Source organism: Guillardia theta (genome assembly GCF_000315625.1).
Source record: "Guillardia theta CCMP2712 unplaced genomic scaffold GUITHscaffold_33, whole genome shotgun sequence".
NCBI classification, from domain to species: domain Eukaryota; class Cryptophyceae; order Pyrenomonadales; family Geminigeraceae; genus Guillardia; species Guillardia theta.
The window spans coordinates 261,207-283,592 of NW_005434641.1; the positions used below are offsets into that span (position 1 = coordinate 261,207).

At 53.0% G+C, this 22,386-nt stretch overlaps 13 protein-coding genes across 13 annotated transcripts; 7 read left to right on the forward strand and 6 right to left on the reverse strand.

Annotated features, from left to right (window-relative positions):
• Window positions 1-654: 654 nt before the first annotated feature.
• On the forward strand, window positions 655-2,379 carry GUITHDRAFT_108274 (hypothetical protein; the record flags this gene model as incomplete). Its single annotated transcript, XM_005832748.1, has 2 exons — window positions 655-865; window positions 1,805-2,379. 2 exons carry the CDS (start codon window positions 655-657, stop codon window positions 2,377-2,379), a joined length of 786 nt encoding a protein of 261 aa, XP_005832805.1.
• A 385-nt stretch (window positions 2,380-2,764) lies between these two features.
• GUITHDRAFT_108275 (hypothetical protein) lies at window positions 2,765-3,342 on the reverse strand (the record flags this gene model as incomplete). Its single annotated transcript, XM_005832749.1, has 2 exons — window positions 2,765-3,157; window positions 3,298-3,342. 2 exons carry the CDS (start codon window positions 3,340-3,342, stop codon window positions 2,765-2,767), a joined length of 438 nt encoding a protein of 145 aa, XP_005832806.1.
• A 358-nt stretch (window positions 3,343-3,700) lies between these two features.
• On the forward strand, window positions 3,701-4,906 carry GUITHDRAFT_108276 (hypothetical protein; the record flags this gene model as incomplete). The annotated part of the gene is made up of 1 exon (XM_005832750.1): window positions 3,701-4,906. The coding sequence occupies one exon, from the start codon at window positions 3,701-3,703 to the stop codon at window positions 4,904-4,906; it is 1,206 nt and encodes a 401-aa protein (XP_005832807.1).
• A 486-nt stretch (window positions 4,907-5,392) lies between these two features.
• GUITHDRAFT_152575 (hypothetical protein) lies at window positions 5,393-5,908 on the reverse strand. The gene has a single exon (XM_005832751.1). The coding sequence runs from the start codon at window positions 5,852-5,854 to the stop codon at window positions 5,645-5,647; it is 210 nt and encodes a 69-aa protein (XP_005832808.1). The 5' UTR covers window positions 5,855-5,908; the 3' UTR covers window positions 5,393-5,644.
• A 578-nt stretch (window positions 5,909-6,486) lies between these two features.
• Window positions 6,487-6,975, forward strand: GUITHDRAFT_108277 (hypothetical protein; the record flags this gene model as incomplete). The annotated part of the gene is made up of 1 exon (XM_005832752.1): window positions 6,487-6,975. One exon carries the CDS (start codon window positions 6,487-6,489, stop codon window positions 6,973-6,975), a length of 489 nt encoding a protein of 162 aa, XP_005832809.1.
• Window positions 6,976-8,213: 1,238 nt separating this feature from the next.
• On the forward strand, window positions 8,214-8,979 carry GUITHDRAFT_152576 (hypothetical protein). Its single transcript, XM_005832753.1, has one exon. It carries the CDS (start codon window positions 8,371-8,373, stop codon window positions 8,908-8,910), a length of 540 nt encoding a protein of 179 aa, XP_005832810.1. The 5' UTR covers window positions 8,214-8,370; the 3' UTR covers window positions 8,911-8,979.
• A 506-nt stretch (window positions 8,980-9,485) lies between these two features.
• GUITHDRAFT_108279 (hypothetical protein) lies at window positions 9,486-10,112 on the reverse strand (the record flags this gene model as incomplete). The annotated part of the gene is made up of 1 exon (XM_005832754.1): window positions 9,486-10,112. One exon carries the CDS (start codon window positions 10,110-10,112, stop codon window positions 9,486-9,488), a length of 627 nt encoding a protein of 208 aa, XP_005832811.1.
• Window positions 10,113-10,578: 466 nt separating this feature from the next.
• Window positions 10,579-11,616, forward strand: GUITHDRAFT_152577 (hypothetical protein). The gene has a single exon (XM_005832755.1). It carries the CDS (start codon window positions 10,829-10,831, stop codon window positions 11,399-11,401), a length of 573 nt encoding a protein of 190 aa, XP_005832812.1. The 5' UTR covers window positions 10,579-10,828; the 3' UTR covers window positions 11,402-11,616.
• Window positions 11,617-11,979: 363 nt separating this feature from the next.
• Window positions 11,980-12,549, reverse strand: GUITHDRAFT_108281 (hypothetical protein; the record flags this gene model as incomplete). Its single annotated transcript, XM_005832756.1, has 1 exon — window positions 11,980-12,549. The coding sequence occupies one exon, from the start codon at window positions 12,547-12,549 to the stop codon at window positions 11,980-11,982; it is 570 nt and encodes a 189-aa protein (XP_005832813.1).
• A 1,620-nt stretch (window positions 12,550-14,169) lies between these two features.
• Window positions 14,170-14,982, forward strand: GUITHDRAFT_108282 (hypothetical protein; the record flags this gene model as incomplete). The annotated part of the gene is made up of 4 exons (XM_005832757.1): window positions 14,170-14,277; window positions 14,327-14,670; window positions 14,720-14,841; window positions 14,897-14,982. 4 exons carry the CDS (start codon window positions 14,170-14,172, stop codon window positions 14,980-14,982), a joined length of 660 nt encoding a protein of 219 aa, XP_005832814.1.
• Window positions 14,983-14,991: 9 nt separating this feature from the next.
• GUITHDRAFT_108283 (hypothetical protein) lies at window positions 14,992-17,426 on the reverse strand (the record flags this gene model as incomplete). The annotated part of the gene is made up of 12 exons (XM_005832758.1): window positions 14,992-15,117; window positions 15,167-15,220; window positions 15,266-15,391; window positions 15,438-15,584; window positions 15,642-15,771; window positions 15,815-16,027; window positions 16,081-16,169; window positions 16,225-16,435; window positions 16,483-16,538; window positions 16,592-16,744; window positions 16,796-16,940; window positions 16,993-17,426. 12 exons carry the CDS (start codon window positions 17,424-17,426, stop codon window positions 14,992-14,994), a joined length of 1,884 nt encoding a protein of 627 aa, XP_005832815.1.
• Window positions 17,427-19,502: 2,076 nt separating this feature from the next.
• GUITHDRAFT_71074 (hypothetical protein) lies at window positions 19,503-20,327 on the forward strand (the record flags this gene model as incomplete). The annotated part of the gene is made up of 1 exon (XM_005832759.1): window positions 19,503-20,327. A coding segment is annotated over one exon (825 nt), but the record flags the coding sequence as incomplete, so codon positions are not given.
• Window positions 20,328-21,125: 798 nt separating this feature from the next.
• GUITHDRAFT_152578 (hypothetical protein) lies at window positions 21,126-21,966 on the reverse strand. The gene is made up of 6 exons (XM_005832760.1): window positions 21,829-21,966; window positions 21,721-21,779; window positions 21,576-21,666; window positions 21,464-21,531; window positions 21,305-21,418; window positions 21,126-21,260 (listed from the first exon to the last, which is right to left on the reverse strand). The coding sequence occupies exons 1-6, from the start codon at window positions 21,887-21,889 to the stop codon at window positions 21,165-21,167; spliced, it is 489 nt and encodes a 162-aa protein (XP_005832817.1). The 5' UTR covers window positions 21,890-21,966; the 3' UTR covers window positions 21,126-21,164.
• Window positions 21,967-22,386: the final 420 nt, after the last annotated feature.

Genomic DNA, 22,386 nt, shown 5'->3' on the forward strand with positions numbered 1-22,386 from the left:
CGAGAAGAAAGACATACAAGATGCCATTATTATTCGCTCGGTCTACTTGACTTTGCGTTCTACAGCTCTCAACTGGCAACAAGAAGAAAATCGTACTTGCCACCTGCCTCCCAAACCCACTTGCTACCTTTGCTCCTAGCAACATACAACTTTTTCTGAATTCCTGTGTACATGCTCTCCGTCCCATCTCGTCAAGCTCGCGTACCCTCGTAGACGTCTCGTACACTTCTTGTAGAAACCTATCACCATAGCGTACTCGTCGGCACTCTCTCCCTTCATCATTCATTGCGAGCATGACCTCGCATCTCGTCAGCACGCAGCTCTCTCGTCCTGTCTGCTCAGCCTCTTGCTTCTCCATGTCTGCCTTTGATGTCTCCCTCTAGCCTTCCGCTTGAAGCGCATAGTTGCGTCCTTGATGCTTCTCCTCCACGCTCTCCATGCCGGCTGATGACTGCTTGCTGCCGTCGTCCCGAGAGGGCTATTTCAAAAGTTTGCATAAATCCTGCGAACCTGGGAGTAGGATATTTTTCAGGGTAAAAGCTACGGTCGTATGCAGAGAAGCGATTGAAGAAGATTTCCTCTTGTCCCTCTGACATACTATCCTCCTGTCCTGTTCCTCTCTCTCTCCTTCGGCCTTCTGATGACCCGTGTGACATGGACTCGTTGATGACCCAAGACTCGCAGCCTCCCACATGTCCCCGCAGCTGCTTCATCCAGCGCTTCATCTATCCTCCCTCCGGCGCACATGACGAGCAACAGGCCTTGAGGAGCGAGCGCGACGTCTCGAGCCGAGAGAGAGAGACTCGCTCATCCAAGCATGAGGCGACAGGCGCGCCCGCTAGCCATGACAGAACATTGCAGAAAGGTGCCTCTAAGCTGGATTTCAAGTCCTCACATTGGAGCAGATAACACATTTTTGGATTACAATTCAGTGCGTTGCACATGCAATTTCATTCCGTATCAGGTAAATATATCTTGTAAGCAACTTTTGCTGTCCAGAAGTCTACATATACCAAGTGATCAATAAAACTGCAAAGCGGTGAATTCTCAATGGATTCAACCTTGCAGAGAGTTTGCATAATCACAAAAGCAATTGATAAACGAATCAAAACAAATGATGCTGGATAAAACAGAACCAATAAAGCATCCCAATTGACAACCCACAACGAAGGTGCAGATTAAACGCATAGAAAGCATACAAATAAAACCATCTGTACTGGCTCCATTCACTTAGCTCACCTTGCACCGTCCTGTAGTAGGCAGCAGCTGTATCCTTGTACTCAATTTCCTACCTCCTTTCGGGCTCAACCAGCGATACGATCACTGGCAGAGCCTCTTTCCCCGCCCTGGTGCTGGCCTCCCTCAACATCGATCCTCCCACCCTCCCCGCCCTGGCTGCTCTCCCGCCTCAAGATCGATCCTCGCCCTTCGCAGGTTGCTGGGCGTGAACTGACTGTGTTGAAAGCCAAAGCGACTGTCAGGACAGGGGGTGGGGGTGGTGGAGCTGACGCCATGGCAAACTTTGCCGTCAGAGAGACACAAGAGCGAATGCAAGCAAGCTAACAACAGCAAACAGGTAGAGAAGAGCAGCCCAAAGGAGCTTTCAGAACACCAAGCACAAACCAAACTTCAGGGAATTTCAGAAAGCTGCTTCAACCACTCAAGACGCTGCCATCCACCGACAATGACAACACAACTAGCCACCGATGTGCGACTCATGCCATCGCTCCCCGACAAGCTGCAGACAGACGAGGACAGCTCTCTCTCTCATTCACCAAGCCCCTTTCCCTGACCTTGAGCGAAGGCTTCGACTCCTCGGCATCGAGCTCGGGCTCAGAAGACTCGGCGTACGGAAGCGCTCTGTCGTCGGACGAGGGGGTGGGCGTGGGGACGGAGAGCCAGAGCGATGCTGAGCCCCAGCCATACGAGTACGACGACGGCAACAGCGAGCTCTTCGCCCATGTCACCCTCAGACGAAAGCATCATGAGGACCTCCGCACCAGAGACAGCGTCATGCTCGACAGCACGACCGTCACCAGCTACTTCCACATGCGCCAGAGCGAGGCGGCGGCGGCGTTCGGGATCTCGCTGACGGCCTTCAAGGCCGCATGCAGGAAGCTCGGCATCCAGAGGTGGCCGTACATGCGACAGAAGGCGGCTGCTTCCGCCCAGACCGCCATGACAGACCCAGACCAGGAGGCCGGCGGGGCGCGTGGGAGGAGGCGCGACCGGCGGGTCACGACGGGCCCAGGCGCTGGGGCGGAGCAGGAGCAGGCAGGCAGGGCTCGATGGGACGGCAGCCTTGAGGACCTGATGGAGGAGGCGCTGGAGCATTGCACGCGGAAGGAAGAGGGGCAGTTTATAGCAGAGGGCAAGTGAAGGCGTCCGTCAGCCTTTCACTCAGAGTCTACGTCTACGCCTGCCTGTCCCTGACGCCCGACGCATGCCTCCCTCTCTATCTGGGCCCGCGCCCTCCTCGTCCGCCTACATCGAGAGCACTCCGGAGTCCACAGGGAGCCTCCCCGGCGGCCCGCGAGAGGTCCTCTCAGCGCGGCGATGGCATGCTGGGGCTCATCTCGACGTGGCCATCCTGCAGCCATGTCCTCCTGGGGCCTGAGGTACCTCCCCCTATACGACCGGGCTGCTTGTCCTGGCTCCTCCGCCTCCCCTTGTCCCTCCCTGCGGGGGCCTCCGCATACCCTTTTGCTTCCGATCCGTCGTCGTCCCGTACGACCTGCTCCGTTTCCTCCCTCCCCCCTCCCGTCTAGCCCTGCCCCACCCCACCATACCTCGTCAGGTCTGCTTCGACCTTGTTCGGGCAAGCCCGTCTCAGCTCCTCTAGCGCGTCGTGTAGCTCCTTGGCGTCCGCGCAATGCCTCTCCGACATCCTGTACCTCCGTCCCTCTGACGGCGCCTCGCACACGAAGCTCGCGCACGTCCTGGGCGACGGCGCTTGTCTCGGCCGCCTCAGCGCTCCCTGTATAGACCGCCCGAGACTGCCCGACGCCGGCGCATGCCCGTCGTAGAGCAGCTCGTCCAGCGCCTCGACCCCCTTGCCGGTCGCGATCTCGTTGTAGTCGAGGCACACGTAGCTCCTCTTGTCTAGGCGTCGGAGCTGCGCTGCTAAGTCGAGCGCGCTCGTGCGGAGGGTCTTGGCCTGCACGTTCCAGGGGCGGAAGCGACGCTTGATGGTGCAAGAGCATAGGATGATGACAGTGGCTGATTTTCATCTTGTCTTGTTTTCAACTTTTGCAATTCGAATTCTTGTTAAACACAATCGATTTGTTGTTTCATTACAATATTGACATTTTGATTCATGGCACAGTGCTGAATACTGCCCATGATGTTTCTAATTGGATGATCCTGATATGCTCTGGGCACTTCAGTGTTATCGAGGATTAGGATTATTATAGTGCTCAAGTAGCAACGAAGATTCGTTTTCGAGACTTCGGGTGCACCTGAGGTTGTCCAGCAAGTCAACAAGAGAGATTTTGGCCACCTTTACAGACTACAAGGCAAGATGAGGGTTTTACTGCATACTTGACTCGATGGTCTCACTTTGTTGCATGAGGCTGCCTGGTCGCAACGAGTGTTGGCCAGGGAAGGAAAAAAAAATTTCTTCTTTTTTTGGTGTTAAAAAAAAGGGTTCAAGGAGGGGTGGGGGTTGCAAAATTTCGATCTATGCGCCAGTTTTGAAGCTATGCCAGCAACAGTGAAGAAAGGCGTGAAACACGAACAAAGCCAAGACAAGACGAGAACAGAAGAGCTAAGTAGTCGCCAAAAGCTCCCACATTGCCTGACCCATGAGACAACAAGTGCTTTTACCTACTGGATTTCCAGGCCAAAGATCGATGGTCGAACAAAATCAATCACACATCGTCCATCCATGAAGCCTAAGTGCGTTCCGAGCCCTCCCACGGCTGATATCAGGCGAGCGACGCGAGTAGTTGCCCAAGGCGAGCACCAACAGCTCCCCAACACCGGCACTACCGGCCCTGAGCTGTGCCCACACGCTCTCAACATCCTTCCAGCGGTTTGGTTTGTCCCCGGCGTGGCTTCATACGCACCCAGCAAGCCTGGAGATGAAGTGATGTTGGACTGGGACTATCAGACCGACGAGACAAGTCAGAGAGATGCACGCTCTTGCCATCCCGCATCGATAGCCCTTCCGTTGAACCCGTTTCAAGCTCACTCGAGCCAAGTGGTACAGCGTCTCCTTGAGATGCAAGAGACCGCCGCATCCCCGCACAAGGAAAGCATCGCAAGACATCCAGAACCCTTGCGCAAGCTGCTATCCTCCAGCAGCCCCTCCCCATCTGATCGATCTCAAGATGTCGTAAACAAGTTATCGAGCTCGGGCTCAGAAGACTCGGCGTACGGAAGCGCTCTGTCGTCGGACGAGGGGGTGGGCGTGGGGACGGAGAGCCAGAGCGATGCTGAGCCCCAGCAATACGAGTACGACGACGGCAACAGCGAGCTCTTCGCCCATGTCACCCTCAGACGAAAGCATCATGAGGACCTCCGCACCAGAGACAGCGTCATGCTCGACAGCACGACCGTCACCAGCTACTTCCACATGCGCCAGAGCGAGGCGGCGGCGGCGTTCGGGATCTCGCTGACGGCCTTCAAGGCCGCATGCAGGAAGCTCGGCATCCAGAGGTGGCCGTACATGCGACAGAAGGCGGCTGCTTCCGCCCAGACCGCCAAGACAGACCCAGACCAGGAGGCCGGCGGGGCGCGTGGGAGGAGGCGCGACCGGCGGGTCACGACGGGCCCAGGCGCTGGGGCGGAGCAGGAGCAGGCAGGCAGGGCTCGATGGGACGGCAGCCTTGAGGACCTGATGGAGGAGGCGCTGGAGCATTGCACGCGGAAGGAAGAGGGGCAGTTTATAGCAGAGGGCAAGTGAAGGTGTCCGTCAGCCTTTCACTCAAGCGACGTTGGATTTCATCAAAGTGACGTCACTTGGAAGACTGTTTTCTAGCACCAGGTTTCAGCTTTCCAAGTACATCGAGTCGTTGTATATTAACGATTGGCCAAGCCGAGCCTTCTGTGCCGTCCCCTAATTTGATGGCACTTGCGCTTTGTATTGACATCTGCATGATATGTAGGATTTCGACAATGGGGTTGATTCCCTCGCGTTTGCCTGGTCAGCTCCCTTTCGGCCTCACACACTGCCAGTTCTTTTGGACCGATCGGATTGTTTGATGGCTTTCCCTTCCTGCGCTAAGGAGGGACACTAACAAGACGGTGGGCTGGTAGGTTTAGACGTGGAGGACCAGGGGCCTCTAGGTTTCTTTACACATTTCATCAAAGGGGAGACTGTGAGGATGAGCTTTAACAAAGCTTGCTGATGAACCATGCACATTTTGGATTTGTTCCGAGATGTTATATTGTGATGTTTGTGCTCTTTATGGATTTGACGGTATCTTTTTGCAGCGCGCATTTTTTTGCTAAACATCCATAAAAGTTCAAGGCTGAAATGTACTGATTTCATACCTTGTCTGTGTACATGCTCTCCGTCCCATCTCGTCAAGCTCGCGTACCCTCGTAGACGTCTCATACACTTCTTGGGACGATTGATTTTGTTCGTATTGTCCAAGATGTGAAAAGAAAAGTTTAAATGCCGTTTGTCAGCAATCGAGAGTCAAAAAAGCAGTATGATTTTGTTCCTTCTTTGTGACTTTGAAATGAGTCGGAGAGTCACATTGCATCTGATCTTTGTTTCGAAGGATTCTGTGCAATTTCGTTGTTTTCCTTTGGAAATGCAGGGCAGCAAAGAATCAGAATCAAACTTGTTTCCGTGAAAGACTCGACAGTCGTCTGTGACTCGGCCCATCTCTGTGCAGGTGGACATTCCAGGTATGTGAGTGCAAGCGCGGACCGGAGAACATGAGAGGTTGGATGCGAGAGGAAGGAAGGGCTGACTAGGAGGTGGGGGTCATATAAAAGGAACGGGGTGGAGGGGGCTCTCAGTTTTTTATAATCAGATCTTTACTTACCACTACTCGCCAACAGCACCCAACTGAAGCGACTGGAAGTCCAGGGGGTGGGGTGGGGTGGTCCTGTGCTTGCGATGCACACGATGTACAAATGCTCGGAACAGTTTCACAACGCAGCATGGGAGCATCAGGGAAAAGATTTCTCGACTGCACTATAAGCAGAAGTTCGTACAACGAGCAGCAGGAATATAAAGTCACTGGTAGTCTCACGAATGCGCAATACTTCAGTCCTCCAACCCTTGATGACACAGACAACCAGTCAAAACTTGAACCAAGTTCAACATCAGCTCCTCAACTCCACCAAGCACAAACGTTCACAGGCTATGCACGTTCAACATTCAAAGCTGCGAGACGAAATATTCATCGAAATCAAAATCAAACAAATCAAGTTCAAGAACAAACAACAAAACTCGAATCAACACAGGTAAAAACAATAAATCAGGCAAAACAATACGCAGAGAACGATACGGACGAAAACAGATTCAGCATGGAAAATGAAAGCGATGATGAGCCCCAGCCATACGAGTACGACGACGGCAACAGCGAGCTCTTCGCCCATGTCACCCTCAGACGAAAGCATCATGAGGACCTCCGCACCAGAGACAGCGTCATGCTCGACAGCACGACCGTCACCAGCTACTTCCACATGCGCCAGAGCGAGGCGGCGGCGGCGTTCGGGATCTCGCTGACAGCCTTCAAGGCCGCATGCAGGAAGCTCGGCATCCAGAGGTGGCCGTACATGCGACAGAAGGCGGCTGCTTCCGCCCAGACCGCCATGACAGACCCAGACCAGGAGGCCGGCGGGGCGCGTGGGAGGAGGCGCGACCGGCGGGTCACGACGGGCCCAGGCGCTGGGGCGGAGCAGGAGCAGGCAGGCAGGGCTCGATGGGACGGCAGCCTTGAGGACCTGATGGAGGAGGCGCTGGAGCATTGCACGCGGAAGGAAGAGGGGCAGTTTATAGCAGAGGGCAAGTGAAGGCGTCCGTCAGCCTTTCACTCAGAGTCTACGTCTACGCCTGCCTGTCCCTGACGCCCGACGCATGCCTCCCTCTCTATCTGGGCCCGCGCCCTCCTCGTCCGCCTACATCGAGAGCACTCCGGCGTCCACAGGGAGCCTCCCCGGCGGCCCGCGAGAGGTCCTCTCATAGCGGAGATGGCATGCTGGGGCTCATCTCGACGTGGCCATCCTGCAGCCATGTCCTCCTGGGGCCTGAGGTACCTCCCCCTATACGACCGGGCTCCTTGTCCTGGCTCCTCCGCCTCCCCTTGTCCCTCCCTGCGGGGGCCTCCGCATTCCCTTTTGCTTCCGATCCGTCGTCGTCCCGTACGACCTGCTCCGTTTCCTCCCTCTCCCCTCCCGTCTAGCCCTGCCCCACCCCACCATACCTCGTCAGGTCTGCTTCGACTTGGTTTGGGCAACCTTCCGGCGCACATGACGAGCAACAGGCCTTGAGGAGCGAGGGCGACGTCTCGAGCCGAGGGAGAGAGACTCGCTCATCCAAGCATGAGGCGACAGGCGCGCCCGCTAGCCATGACAGAACATTGCAGAAAGGTGCCTCTAAGCTGGATTTCAAGTCCTCACATTGGAGCAGATAACACATTTTTGGATTACAATTCAGTGCGTTGCACATGCAATTTCATTCCGTATCAGGTAAATATATCTTGTAAGCAACTTTTGCTGTCCAGAAGTCTACATATACCAAGTGATCAATAAAACTGCAAAGCGGTGAATTCTCAATGGATTCAACCTTGCAGAGAGTTTGCATAATCACAAAAGCAATTGATAAACGAATCAAAACAAATGATGCTGGATAAAACAGAACCAATAAAGCATCCCAATTGACAACCCACAACGAAGGTGCAGATTAAACGCATAGAAAGCATACAAATAAAACCATCTGTACTGGCTCCATTCACTTAGCTCACCTTGCACCGTCCTGTAGTAGGCAGCAGCTGTATCCTTGTACTCAATTTCCTACCTCCTTTCGGGCTCAACCAGCGATACGATCACTGGCAGAGCCTCTTTCCCCGCCCTGGTGCTGGCCTCCCTCAACATCGATCCTCCCACCCTCCCCGCCCTGGCTGCTCTCCCGCCTCAAGATCGATCCTCGCCCTTCGCAGGTTGCTGGGCGTGAACTGACTGTGTTGAAAGCCAAAGCGACTGTCAGGACAGGGGGTGGGGGTGGTGGAGCTGACGCCATGGCAAACTTTGCCGTCAGAGAGACACAAGAGCGAATGCAAGCAAGCTAACAACAGCAAACAGGTAGAGAAGAGCAGCCCAAAGGAGCTTTCAGAACACCAAGCACAAACCAAACTTCAGGGAATTTCAGAAAGCTGCTTCAACCACTCAAGACGCTGCCATCCACCGACAATGACAACACAACTAAACACCGATGTGAGACTCATGCCATCGCTCCCCGACAAGCTGCAGACAGACGAGCAAAGCTCTCTCTCTCATGTCGCCTTGCCTTGTGCCGACGATCAGCCATCAGAGCCTAGCCCCATCACCAAGCCCCTTTCCCTGACCTTGAGCGAAGGCTTCGACTCCTCGGCATCGAGCTCGGGCTCAGAAGACTCGGCGTACGGAAGCGCTCTGTCGTCGGACGAGGGGGTGGGCGTGGGGACGGAGAGCCAGAGCGATGCTGAGCCCCAGCCATACGAGTACGACGACGGCAACAGCGAGCTCTTCGCCCATGTCACCCTCAGACGAAAGCATCATGAGGACCTCCGCACCAGAGACAGCGTCATGCTCGACAGCACGACCGTCACCAGCTACTTCCACATGCGCCAGAGCGAGGCGGCGGCGGCGTTCGGGATCTCGCTGACATCAAGGCCGCATGCAGGAAGCTCGGCATCCAGAGGTGGCCGTACATGCGACAGAAGGCGGCTGCTTCCGCCCAGACCGCCATGACAGACCCAGACCAGGAGGCCGGCGGGGCGCGTGGGAGGAGGCGCGACCGGCGGGTCACGACGGGCCCAGGCGCTGGGGCGGAGCAGGAGCAGGCAGGCAGGGCTCGATGGGACGGCAGCCTTGAGGACCTGATGGAGGAGGCGCTGGAGCATTGCACGCGGAAGGAAGAGGGGCAGTTTATAGCAGAGGGCAAGTGAAGGCGTCCGTCAGCCTTTCACTCAGAGTCTACGTCTACGCCTGCCTGTCCCTGACGCCCGACGCATGCCTCCCTCTCTATCTGGGCCCGCGCGCTCCTCCCTACATCGAGAGCACTCCGGCGTCCACAGGGAGCCTCCCCGGCGGCCCGCGAGAGGTCCTCTCAGCGCGGCGATGGCATGCTGGGGCTCATCTCGACGTCGCCATCCTGCAGCCATGTCCTCCTGGGGCCTGAGGTACCTCCCCCTATACGACCGGGCTCCTCCTCCTGGCTCCTCCGCCTCCCCTTGTCCCTCCCTGCGGGGGCCTCCGCAAACCCTTTTGCTCCCGATCCGTCGTCGTCCCGTACGACCTGCTCGTTTCCTCCCTCTCCCTCCCGTCTAGCCCTGCCCCTCCCCACCATACCTCGTCAGGTCTGCTTCGACCTTGTTCGGGCAAGCCCGTCTCAGCTCCTCTAGCGCGTCGTGTAGCTCCTTGGCGTCCGCGCAATGCCTCTCCGACATCCTGTACCTCCGTCCCTCTGACGGCGCCTCGCACACGAAGCTCGCGCACGTCCTGGGCGACGGCGCTTGTCTCGGCCGCCTCAGCGCTCCCTGTATAGACCGCCCGAGACTGCCCGACGCCGGCGCATGCCCGTCGTAGAGCAGCTCGTCCAGCGCCTCGACCCCCTTGCCGGTCGCGATCTCGTTGTAGTCGAGGCACACGTAGCTCCTCTTGTCTAGGCGTCGGAGCTGCGCTGCTAAGTCGAGCGCGCTCGTGCGGAGGGTCTTGGCCTGCACGTTCCAGGGGCGGAAGCGACGCTTGATGGTGCAAGAGCATAGGATGCTGAGAGCGTCTCGGAACAGCACGACCACCTCGAGAGTCTTGCCAGCCAGGTAGAGGACGTGACCAAGCTTATCGAAGTCTCCGTCCATCTGAGCAGGAGCGTGTGTCCAGATGATCTGCCAGTCCTTGTTTTGGCATGGCAGTCGTTGTTGCTGCTTTTGGTCTCTCTCACTCCAGTCCATCCCTCTGCCCGTACGCTGTGACTCGATCCTGTGTCCGTGCACGGAGCCTGTCGGTATGTGGCAACATGTAAGTGGTCTAGATTGATACACGCATCTACAGAGAGCCGCCAAGCACGCCATGATACAAGGCGCGACGAGTGCCCGCACTTCACCTCATTGCGGGGAAGACAACAAGTATGAGAACACAAGACTATGAGCTGATAGCAAGAGAGCTCCAAGGACGGAGCCGTGTGACGGCAGAGTCTCCCATAGCATGCAGGTAGGAGCCAGACGTCATGCAGAAGAAGAGGAGGCCGCAGAGCTACATCATCATCGCTGACTGCATGATTTCGCCAGACAGGGAAGGACCGGAGACTAGGGGGTAGGGTAGGGGAATACCAAGACCATCACGGAGGCGTGGGGGTACTGATCGGAGGTATCAGGGGTAGGGGTACAGGGGGCTCAGTTTGTTGATGGATGGTTAACACTCAGGAACATGGCAGCAAAACAAGCGATGCGAAAGGAAGCAATCTGAAGTCGATGAGACAGAAACAAGACACGACGAGCATGAGCAAGACAGGCATGTACATCAATCTAGGCTCAGGGCCACCTGTACCTGTCCCTCAGAGGAGCATAAGACTTTGGACCAAACCGGATCAAACCGCGTAGCAGTGCAAAGACAAAGCAGACTGAAACAGGTGCTAGCTGACCAGTACAACGCCCGAGGTAGTATCATCATGACATCTGCACTCAGACACGGGGCCACAAGCAAGAGTTGCCGAATGTACGAGTACCAAGCAGTAGGCTCCTCTCCACACCAATGTGCAACTTCAGGAAACATGCCATCGCTCCCCGACAAGCTGCAGACAAACATCGCCGATCAGCCATCAGAGCCTAGCCCCATCACCAAGCCCCTTTCCCTGACCTTGAGCGAAGGCTTCGACTCCTCGGCATCGAGCTCGGGCTCAGAAGACTCGGCGTACGGAAGCGCTCTGTCGTCGGACGAGGGGGTGGGCGTGGGGACGGAGAGCCAGAGCGATGCTGAGCCCCAGCAATACGAGTACGACGACGGCAACAGCGAGCTCTTCGCCCATGTCACCCTCAGACGAAAGCATCATGAGGACCTCCGCACCAGAGACAGCGTCATGCTCGACAGCACGACCGTCACCAGCTACTTCCACATGCGCCAGAGCGAGGCGGCGGCGGCGTTCGGGATCTCGCTGACATCAAGGCCGCATGCAGGAAGCTCGGCATCCAGAGGTGGCCGTACATGCGACAGAAGGCGGCTGCTTCCGCCCAGACCGCCATGACAGACCCAGACCAGGAGGCCGGCGGGGCGCGTGGGAGGAGGCGCGACCGGCGGGTCACGACGGGCCCAGGCGCTGGGGCGGAGCAGGAGCAGGCAGGCAGGGCTCGATGGGACGGCAGCCTTGAGGACCTGATGGAGGAGGCGCTGGAGCATTGCACGCGGAAGGAAGAGGGGCAGTTTATAGCAGAGGGCAAGTGAAGGCGTCCGTCAGCCTTTCACTCAGAGTCTACGTCTACGCCTGCCTGTCCCTGACGCCCGACGCATGCCTCCCTCTCTATCTGGGCCCGCGCCCTCCTCCCTACATCGAGAGCACTCCGGCGTCCACAGGGAGCCTCCCCGGCGGCCCGCGAGAGGTCCTCTCAGCGGCGGCGATGGCATGCTGGGGCTCATCTCGACGTCGCCATCCTGCAGCCATGTCCTCCTGGGGCCTGAGGTACCTCCCCCTATACGACCGGGCTCCTCCTCCTGGCTCCTCCGCCTCCCCTTGTCCCTCCCTGCGGGGGCCTCCGCAAACCCTTTTGCTCCCGATCCGTCGTCGTCCCGTACGACCTGCTCCGTTTCCTCCTTCTCCCCTCCCGTCTAGCCCTGCCCCTCCCCACCATACCTCGTCAGGTCTGCTTCGACCTTGTTCGGGCAAGCCCGTCTCAGCTCCTCTAGCGCGTCGTGTAGCTCCTTGGCGTCCGCGCAATGCCTCTCCGACATCCTGTACCTCCGTCCCTCTGACGGCGCCTCGCACACGAAGCTCGCGCACGTCCTGGGCGACGGCGCTTGTCTCGGCCGCCTCAGCGCTCCCTGTATAGACCGCCCGAGACTGCCCGACGCCGGCGCATGCCCGTCGTAGAGCAGCTCGTCCAGCGCCTCGACCCCCTTGCCGGTCGCGATCTCGTTGTAGTCGAGGCACACGTAGCTCCTCTTGTCTAGGCGTCGGAGCTGCGCTGCTAAGTCGAGCGCGCTCGTGCGGAGGGTCTTGGCCTGCACGTTCCAGGGGCGGAAGCGACGCTTGATGGTGCAAGAGCATAGGATGCTGAGAGCGTCTCGGAGCAGCACGACCACCTTGAGAGTCTTGCCAGCCTCCTTCATGATGTCGGCGAGTTTTGAGACGTCTGGGTCTCGTTCAGAATCTCCGCCAGAGTTTGGATATGACATCATTCCTGAATGGCACAGTCTTGTTTCATCCATTATATTCAGGAATGTCATGGCTGGTTTTTGTGATAAGTCGGATGGGATTGATTTTAGCTGCTGCAGCAAGTAGAGGCTTGCCTTTTTGGGGCTTGACGCCCACCTGATATTGAACAACCCATTCTGACTCTCTTCATTCCATAACGCGCAAACCAGCTGCATGCTCTGCTCAGTCTTCCTCACGTGAGGATGCTGAACACTTGCTTCTTGTATCAGGTGGTGGCCCGTTCCCTCAAGGCCGGCCCAGAATACATACACATCTCTTGCAAAGAATCTTCCATTATTCGATGGCAGTGATTGCTGTGGTAGGTGAGCATCGGAAAGACGTTTGGCTGCTTGTAAGGGTTGCTCTACTCCTTCTTGCGCTTTGGAGTCTCCGAGTCCTGAAGAAACGAACATCTTGCCACGGCTGTGCAGCGTCCGGTAAACAAGCGATCCGAGCCTCTTGACGACTGTCTGCTCGTTGTCTCCTTTTCTCAGGGAAGTGGTAGGGACGTTTTGGCTGAAATGTTCAAACGTCGCGTTTCGGTCGGGGTACAGGATTTGAGCATCAGGGTTGGTCGCGCGGACATTGAAGGGTTTGCGATGCTCTAAGGAGCTCAACTGGTGAAGCAACCGCAGGCTCTTGGCCTCGTTGTGCGCTTCTTTTCTCAAAGCACTCTGGTCATGAGCACGAAGGGACGGATCTCTTTGTAGCAAGCTATGATGCAAGACAGCGCCTGCTAGCGCCGCAAGGAGCGGGATCAAGATGCGGGTATACCTTGAGCTGATGCTGCTGCAAGACATGCTCTCTCCGCTGATGTCCGTCTGACCGCTGGATCAGATCAAACTGGAGGGTGTAGTCACCTGAGATGGGGAGGGACGGTGGTGGGGAGGAGCGGGCGAACTACCATGCTGGGGAGGAGCGATGACAGTTTGCCGTGCGCCTCAGTGTTTAAAAGGAAGGTTAGTAAAACAATAGAATGCATATCAGATTCATACAATGAGTGACTTTTCTCGGAGTATAGGAGATCTTTGAGGTGAGCTCGGAACGGGATTCCGCCGAGCATGCTGATGCTGGTTCTCCTGCTACTACTGCAGCTCCTGGGGAGCTTCACATCCGCTTGCCCACCGCCCTTCGCAAGCTCTCCTTCTCCTACCTTCTTCTCTCCTTGTCCTACCTTCTTCTCTCCTTGTCCTACCTTCTTCTCTCCTTGTCCTACCTTCTTCTCTCCTTCTCCTGCCACAGCTTTTCTTTCCCCCCTCTCTCAAGGATCCGTCATTCCCGCGTTTCTCCAACCCTCGAAGCTGCCGCACAACTTCTTTCATCATCACAGTAGCTACAGATGTACTCATCGATCACTTTCGCTTTCTTCCAACATTGGTATATCTCACCATCCTCACATCAGCACATTGCCGACTTCTTGCATCCAACGTAGACCCAGTCCATGCATCTTGAGCAGTGTGTCCAGAGAAGCATCAACCATCGTCGAAGAGTTTGAGAGCGCGGCAGAGTCTGAACAGAACAGGACAGTAGCTGTTCTTGTCGGATTTCTCGGCTGTCGACTTAACATTTTGGACAAGTATGCAAGTATTTATCAGAGTGTTGGGATGCCAACGATTTGCATCCTCCCGTCGACTCGCTCGATGCTCTTGGCGCATCTCGGATTCCGTGGCAAAGGCAGTAAAGATGTGCGGGAGTTTAACGAGATCGTCACGGTGAGCTGATGGTATTCTGCTGCTGGCCATCTTCCTGACTTCTTTGAAGAGGCTCAAGGCACGTCATGACACCAAAATCGTGCTTCATCTCTTTTCGAACAATGGTTTCATTTTCTTTGGAAGCTCCTTGGTGCTTAACCCGTCCCTCGGAAACTTGATTTCTGCCATCGTTTTCGATTCCTGTCCCTGTCCCATCACGGACGAGGTGGCAGCAACTGGGTTGCTGTCGGCGATTGCGCGAGTGAATGCAGAGGAGGCTCGGAGAAAAGGGTGGTGGGAACCTCTAAGGGTTGTGTGCTCGCCCCTGGTCGCCTTGATGAACCGGAGACAAACCCTCATATGGGAGACATGGAGGACGGCATTCCCCCGAGCTCCGGCCTTGTTTTTGTACAGGTGAGGGAAGGGTATCGCTCCTGGCATGCGCAACTGACCAGGTCATTAGCCGCAGTGATGCTGTGGTGCCACCGGACGAGATCGAGAGGTTCATAGCTGCTTACGAGGTCAGTTTGAGCAGTGCTGGGCTGCCGGTGGAAAAGGAGCAGTGGGAGGATGCAGAGCACTGTGGTATCTTGCGGCTCTATCCCCAAGAATACAGTCAGAGAATACTTGAGTTCGTCAGACATGTTGTTTTTGCAGGGGATACTTTATTCTAACACCAATTCTACACCAGTTTTGCAAGCTCGCAGCAGCAAAGCCAAATTCTAACCAGCAAGTTCAATCCTTATGCTGAGAGTCTTGCAGCATCTTGTCGTATTCCATATTCAATCTCTTGTTAATTTCAAGAAGACTCCTGAGCTCGTTCACCAACAGATTCGCCGAATCAGAATCAGAACTGGCATCCTGGACAATAGGCTAAGCAGAAACCTCAAAGTCTTGCACTTATCAGAACCTTTTGAGCAGCATGGTCTTCGCCATCTTCAGCTTCATCCTCTTCAACAAGGTGCTAGAAACCAGCAGTCAACAGAGACAGCTGCGAATCGTACCTCACCAGTGCAGGGTGACGACCAATGGATTCTTCGGTGATGTTCAACGTAGCTCGAATCTCTGCTGGAATACTATGCAGAATTTGCTCAAAGGTGGCAAATTGTTTCCTTTTGAGAAGCAACTCTACTGCCTGTTCTCCTTGTGAGAAACTCCAAAATGAAAATCATAGCGATCACCTTCAGGAGGATTTCGCTTTTTGGAATTCCAAATGAGAAGGAGTATTGAGTCAACAGAGACAAATCTGACGCCAATGACGGGATTTGTTCTTCATCATCTCCATATTGTTTTGCCATATCCTCCTTTGCTTCCATGTATGAATCGACCTGACGAAAAATAGTCAGAGATGTTTGATTCTCGACGTATTTGTCAAATGGACGGACCAAAATAGCAAGAAGAATGTTGAGCAGCACAATGTTGACTAGAAAAATGAATGTTGTATAGAAGACCACAGCCATCTTCCCGTCTACCCTCGCCATCGAAGCGAAATGATCCAAACCAGCTCCAAGCATCCTGAACAGATGTCAACACCTTTGGGATTCGATGCTCAACTCACATCATCCATCCCGACGAAAGTGCGATAGGTAATGTTGAGAACATGTGCATTTCGGGACCAAAGAGAACATGCGATATAGCAGAGAATCCATACAGGAATGTCATGAACATCAGAGCAAAATGGTAAAGATCAGGAATAGATTTCTCCAGTGTATTGTTGACAATGGCAAGTCGCGGCTGGAAACGATAATACTTGAAGCATTTCAGGAGGCACCTGCGACATGTCAAGCACAATATCATATGCTGCATGCCTCTCGGAGCAATTACAAGAGCACGTTGAAAAAGTTTCCGAGGAGCTGATTCTGAATGATGGACGACGCTCTTTCTAGAATGATTTCATATTGATTCGTGGGGACCTATTTGCAGATCATGAAATCAAAAATATATCTCAGCTTCAAGGACTTATTTGACCTGGATGATATTATTTTTGGATGTGATCATCTGTGTAAGCGAAATACGAAGGATGATGTAGTAGATAAATAGCAGGTAATTGAGAATATCTATGAGTGTCCACTTGTCCAAAAAGAATGACTTGAGTCCGTTGTGACTTGCTTCGACGTTCTTTTCCCCTTTCAGATCTTTTCCATCCCATCCTCCTACCATGAAGCACTGGAGACCTTGTCTGGATCGTAGATTACCACAAGAAATCGATAAGACTTCAAAAATCACCGGATCAACCCTGAGATGTTGTAGAAGATAAAAACCATAAGAATGATTTCCAGGCTCTGGCATTCAACAACAATTAGATTGGAATTTGGAGCTGTGGGGACAAGAGCACCATTCTGATCGCGTCGGAAGTAACGCCAGGGGTGCAAATAGAGCATTTAGATTGGTCGGAGAGGGCAGTGCTGTTTAAGCATTGTAGCCTCTCTTGCTCGCTGTTGACACATCCTCCAACTTGTTGAATCCGATAGGGTTCCATATCGATGGACTGACATCGTGAACAAATCAGCACTTCTTTCTCTAGGTATACAAAGCTAACCTCTATCTTGACAATGGTACCGCCCTTGGTGTTGAAAGGCTTGTAGGTTCCAGTCGTGGAGTAGCCAAACTTGATCTTCACAAATGTAAACCGGTGAAGCATTCCGTTGTAAACAGCGAATTTGATTTCGATTTTTCTTGTGAACCTTTGCACAGGAGTCAGCAAGTGAGAAGCATTTGTTTGAAGACTCCCGTCACCTATCGAGCCATCGATTGTCGATCAAGAATTGAACTTTCTCTTGATTTCGAGCCGGGCCATCTGCTAGAGAAAGAAACACTTGGAAACCGCCAGCGCCATATTGAGGTTCTATCTTTGAAGAATAGGGCGACCAATAGCCAATGGAGTTTGGAGGTGCTGTCCCGTTGGGAACGCGGTAGGTAAACGCCTTCCAGAAACCTGGTTTCGTCGGATCATTTCGCGTCGCATTCACGTCATGCGGAGATGTTGGCGGCGCCATCTGATCTGGAACAACGTTGTCAAATTCGTCAGCCTTGACTGTCCAAGGCACTTTGGTCCAGTCAGTTCTGTGCTCTTTTGGAAGTATGTTTTCGATCGGGGTAGTATCATAGCACACAGGATAGAACTTGTCGTAAGCGCTGGAGCAGTTGTCGAAGAGAACACCATTCCGCATCTTTGTACAGTTGAACATGGGCGTTTGACATGGAACCTAAAAAGATAGTGAGAGGAGCTACACACTTCATATCACACGCAGACCTTCACTTGACCTCGCTGTTGTACAATTAGTAGACCCCCAACGAGTTTGTTATAATGAAGAATATATCCGGACTCGTTCGTCTGAAAAGCTCTGCCGTTGTACCAAGAGCTCGGAAACACATTTGGCATAATTGTACCTTGAAGACTGGAACAAGCATTAAGATGCACCCAACGTGAATTAGCAAGACTCACTAGCCAAAGAAATCAGCATGAGTATTAATGCCCTGAAGCGAGTTTGACTCATCCACCACCGTTTGCCTCAGAGCTTCATCTATGGAGTATACCTTGTCTACCTGTGACCTTGTGTCAAACTTTTCAAGTACGCAACAACTCAAATCGTTACCTGTAGCTGAATTACAAGAACATAAACATAAAGTACAAGAAATAGTATGAAGAAAGCTAGATCAGCATATCCCTTGCGCATGGTTGGAAGCTCGCGCAAGTTTCGTGCCGTCTTTTCAAGTGCAACCAGCATCTTCCTGACAAGAAAGCTTTAACCCTTTGACTGAAGTCGAAACGTGCACAGAATTATGTGTGAAATGTACAGGAATGATCGTGAGAGAATGTGCAGAAGTCAGCTGACACAGGATGCAGCAAGAGAACAACTGAGTGTACACAAGCACTCACGCCACACAGGCTTGAAGCAACCCAGCAAATCCTTAAGTCACGTTGCAGCAGGACAACACGCGGAAGCAATCAGTGACATCCGGGGGGAGGCAGCCGGGTCGAGAACTCAACATCATAAGTGAACGACATGAAGAGGCTCTGAGAGGAGAGGAGGGACTGCAAGAGCGGCTCTGACTCTGACTCGGAGGAGAGGGGGACTCGGGAGGAAGTGCATTTCGGTGAAGCGCCAGGGGTAAAGTCGTGTCCAAGAGCAGGCCGGCCCTATCTTTTAAGCCGCTGTGCCGCCGGGCCCGACTCACCGGGCACTTTTGCATGATAGTACTTTGGCATGGTACGAGTCTTACGTCGGAGTACCGTACAAAATTGCCGGCCGGCCGGCCGGTGGCGACCGGCGGGCTCTCCGGTTATTTCCGTTAGAAGGCGTTATTTGTGGTTACGTTTTTTTTACCTCATGCCGCCGCCTTTCCTCTGCTATGCCACTCCCTGCCGCTCGCTTCACCTCGCAGTCTCCTCAAGAGCCCTCTCGCGCTCTCATATCTCGTCTCACTCGTCTTCTCTCATCTAAGTCTAACTCTTCCTTCCTGGTCCTTTTGATTGGTCCTTCCGCGTCTTCCTCTCGACCAGCTCACCCTCCGACTGTTTGTTCCTTCATCCTTTCAATCTTCGACATGCAAGCAAGAACTCGAGCATGCAGCTCACGCTAAAACCTTATTGTCAACACTCATACATTCATTAGTTTAATACCCTGCTCCTGCTCTTGCATTCCACCCTCACTAAAAACTCCTTATGGACTTCGTCTTGATACGGTTTTGTTTGAGTGTTTGACACCTTAAAGAATATATCTCTGCAATAACAGTACTTGCACACAATCTCTTCGGCCTATCTATCATTGTCTCAAGATCAAACTTCATACTGATATTTCGTTCAGGAGTAACTCTTTTGCTTTGTCGTTGGAAGGGCCGTGCAGGTCCTGCAAAGCCCAAAAGCCGAATTTTTAAGTTCTGAAATAATTCCAGGTTTCACCGCGTTAGAGACTGCCAATATGCCTTCTCCTCTCGAGTATCAGGTTCTAGCGCTGCCTCAGCTCGATGGAGCGGACACCAAGGACAAGATGACAAAGAATCAGAAGAAGAAAATGAAGAAGAAGGAGAAGAAAAAGCAGAACCCAGAAGAGTCAACTGAAAATGCTGAGGGAGTTGTGAAAGTGGAAGCCAATGGCACAGATATGAATGGTCTTGAGGGTCTGGAGATCGAGTATGTCACTGATATGATGTTGGACGAGAATGATCCCAATTTTGACGAATGGGCAAAGATCTTTCATAAATTTCAGAAAGGACCCCAGAAGAAAGAGCTGGACGACGAGGCTATGGGTGCTGGTCTCGATGGTGAAGAAGCAGTTCAGCCCAAAGTGACCGAAGTCAAGAAGGAGAAGAATTTTGATAGTGATGACGAAGACAATCAAACGTCGAAGCAAAAGCTGAGTAAGAAGAAGTATAAACAGTTGCACAGGCTGTCGATTGCTGAGTTGAAGCAGCTTGTGAAGAGGCCAGATGTCGTTGAAGTGTGGGATGTTACTTCGTCGGATCCTCGATTGCTTGTGTACTTGAAGAGCTACAGAAATACTGTCGCTGTTCCTCGCCACTGGTGCAACAAGAGGAAGTACCTTCAGGGGAAACGTGGTATTGAGAAGCCCCCATTCCAGCTTCCACACTTCATTGAAGCTACTGGTATTGCAAAGTTGAGAGCAGCCTATGAGGAAAAAGAAAATGAGAAGAATGCAAAGCAGAAAGCACGAGCCATGTCAAGACCAAAAGTAAGTAAGATGGACATTGATTATCAAGTGCTCCACGATGCCTTCTTTCGATACCAAACAAAACCGAGGCTGACGGGTCATGGAGATGTTTATTATGAAGGCAAGGAGTTCGAGGTCAAGTACAAGGAAAAGAGAGCAGGTGTATTGTCGGAAGAATTGAAACACGCTTTGGGTATGCCTTCCGAAGGCGTTCCGGTTCCACCTCCCTGGCTCATCAACATGCAAAGATATGGACCACCACCTTCGTACCCAAATCTGAAAATTCCTGGTTTGAATGCACCTATACCCTCTGGGGCCCAGTTTGGTTATCATCCGGGAGGGTGGGGTAAGCCACCAGTTGACGAGTTCGGACGTCCGATTTATGGTGACGTTTTCGGGACGAACGATACCGGTGGAGCTGCTATGAATGAAGCGCCGATAGACAAGAGAAGATGGGGTGAAATCGAGGAAGTTGAGGAGGAAGAGGAGGAGGAGGAAGAAGAGGAGGAAGAGGCCGTCGACGAGGAAGCTGTGCAGTCTGGTATCAGTTCAGTAACCTCTGGCCTTGAGACCCCATCCTCTACCGGCATCGAATCTATCGAACTGCGCAAGAATGCTATGTCTGGAGGATTGGACACTCCTGATTCCTCGATTGCGTCAACAGACTTCAACTTGAGGAAGGACAAATCACTTTACAAGGTCATCTCACAGGAGGACTCCAAGGTAGGATCGGACCTCATTGGTTCATCCTTCAAGTATAACATCTCAGATTCATCCGATTCAGCCGCTGCTCGCAAAGACAAGCGTCATGTCGACTTGATGAAGAGCCAGGCATCTGCTGGAGTGGAAGTCACCATTGATGCCTCAGAGCTTGAAAACATGGATGAGCGCATGTTGAAGGACAAGTACGATGAAAAAGTTTCTGGGAACAAGCAACATCGTGAAGATGTCAGCGAGGTCTTTGAAGAGCAGGCAAAGAAACGAGCGAAGAAAGGCGGCGACAAGGACAAGAAGAACAAGTATAAGGAGTATGCCTGGGGATAATTTGATGACCTCAGACAAGCACAGCCGGCATGTTAACGTGGCAGCAGTTGATCTTGCATCACTGTTTCCCAAGTTTCAGGTAAGATGCGAATGTGGGGGCGATTTTTGTTCTTAGAATAAAGATTCCCGCTGTGATGGTATTTTTTCTCACGATCAGAGGTTTTGCAGCTTTAGTTAAAATACTCTTGTATGTCACGTGTGACTGTGCGCTAATGCGCGCAACATGGTACTGTGAAAGAAGGGGGTGGTGTCAGTTTTGGAATTCCTCCCTTCAGACGTACGCAGTCTCTGCTTAGAGTGAGAAAGGTTCAAAATCCAATCATATTTTGCACCGACGCAGCGGTGTCGTTGGTATGTGCGATGTCGGAACTGATGTGAATTGGACGATCGATCCTTGAGCTCTGCACGATACCCTGGGGACCAGCAGATCTCTTCGGATCATGCGTCTGCTCGAGCTATCACGCTCAGCAGAAACAATTCAAGTCAAGCACCTCTGCTGCCAAAGTGTTCTGACGCTGAAATCTTTCCCACGCTGCCCGTTCGATCGGGTTCATATGCTCTACATCCAGGTCAGTTGTATGATTGGAGTTAGCTTGAGCTTACTCTTAGACATCTTGTCATGACTCGATTTAGAGGATTCGCTGAGTTTGTTCTCTAGAGCCGCCCTCCTCGCGATCAGTTCCCTCTCGAAAGCCTGAACATGAGTCAAATGAAACACCAAACGGTTGATAGCAACGTTTCTCTCTACCTTTGTAGTCTCTTTGTCATACTTGAGATGATTGCGAGCTTTGCTTTCATGCGGCAACTCTGTCAAAGTGCAACTTGAATATGAACAAAGAAATCGACGTTGGAATACCCGCAGCTTGAAGATAGAGTCTCTCTGCCGCTTTCGTTGGAGCAAATACTTCTGTCAGCATTCAATGCAGAAAGAGAGAAATTTCTATCGAAGGAGGCGTCGTAAGAATCCAAAGTGTCTCCTGTCCTGCCTTATCTGCAAAACAATTGATTCAACACCTTGGTTGTGAAGTACTCTTTGTTTCCATTCTCGTCCCTTGTCCCTTGTCCCTTGTCCCTTGTCCCTCTCCAGACCTCCTTCTGTGCTCTTATCTTCTCTCTCCTTCGCTCCTCTCGTCTCGTCTTTCTCTTCTTCTTCATCGTCAGAGCGCCTGGAGACCTCACGCCATGTTTGTACAGCTTTGGAGGTTGGAGACGGTGGGGTCCATAGGAATTCAGGTTCATTCATTTCACGGGTAGGGTTATATACCCCACCCATACTAAAATACCTTCCATTGAAAAGTGGTTCGAATGAGGGGGTAGGGGATGGATCAATGAAATTATCATCAATCTGCAGGTGGGTATAATCGTGATTTATTATGGGTGGGGGTAGTATTTTACCTCACAGATAAGAAGATCC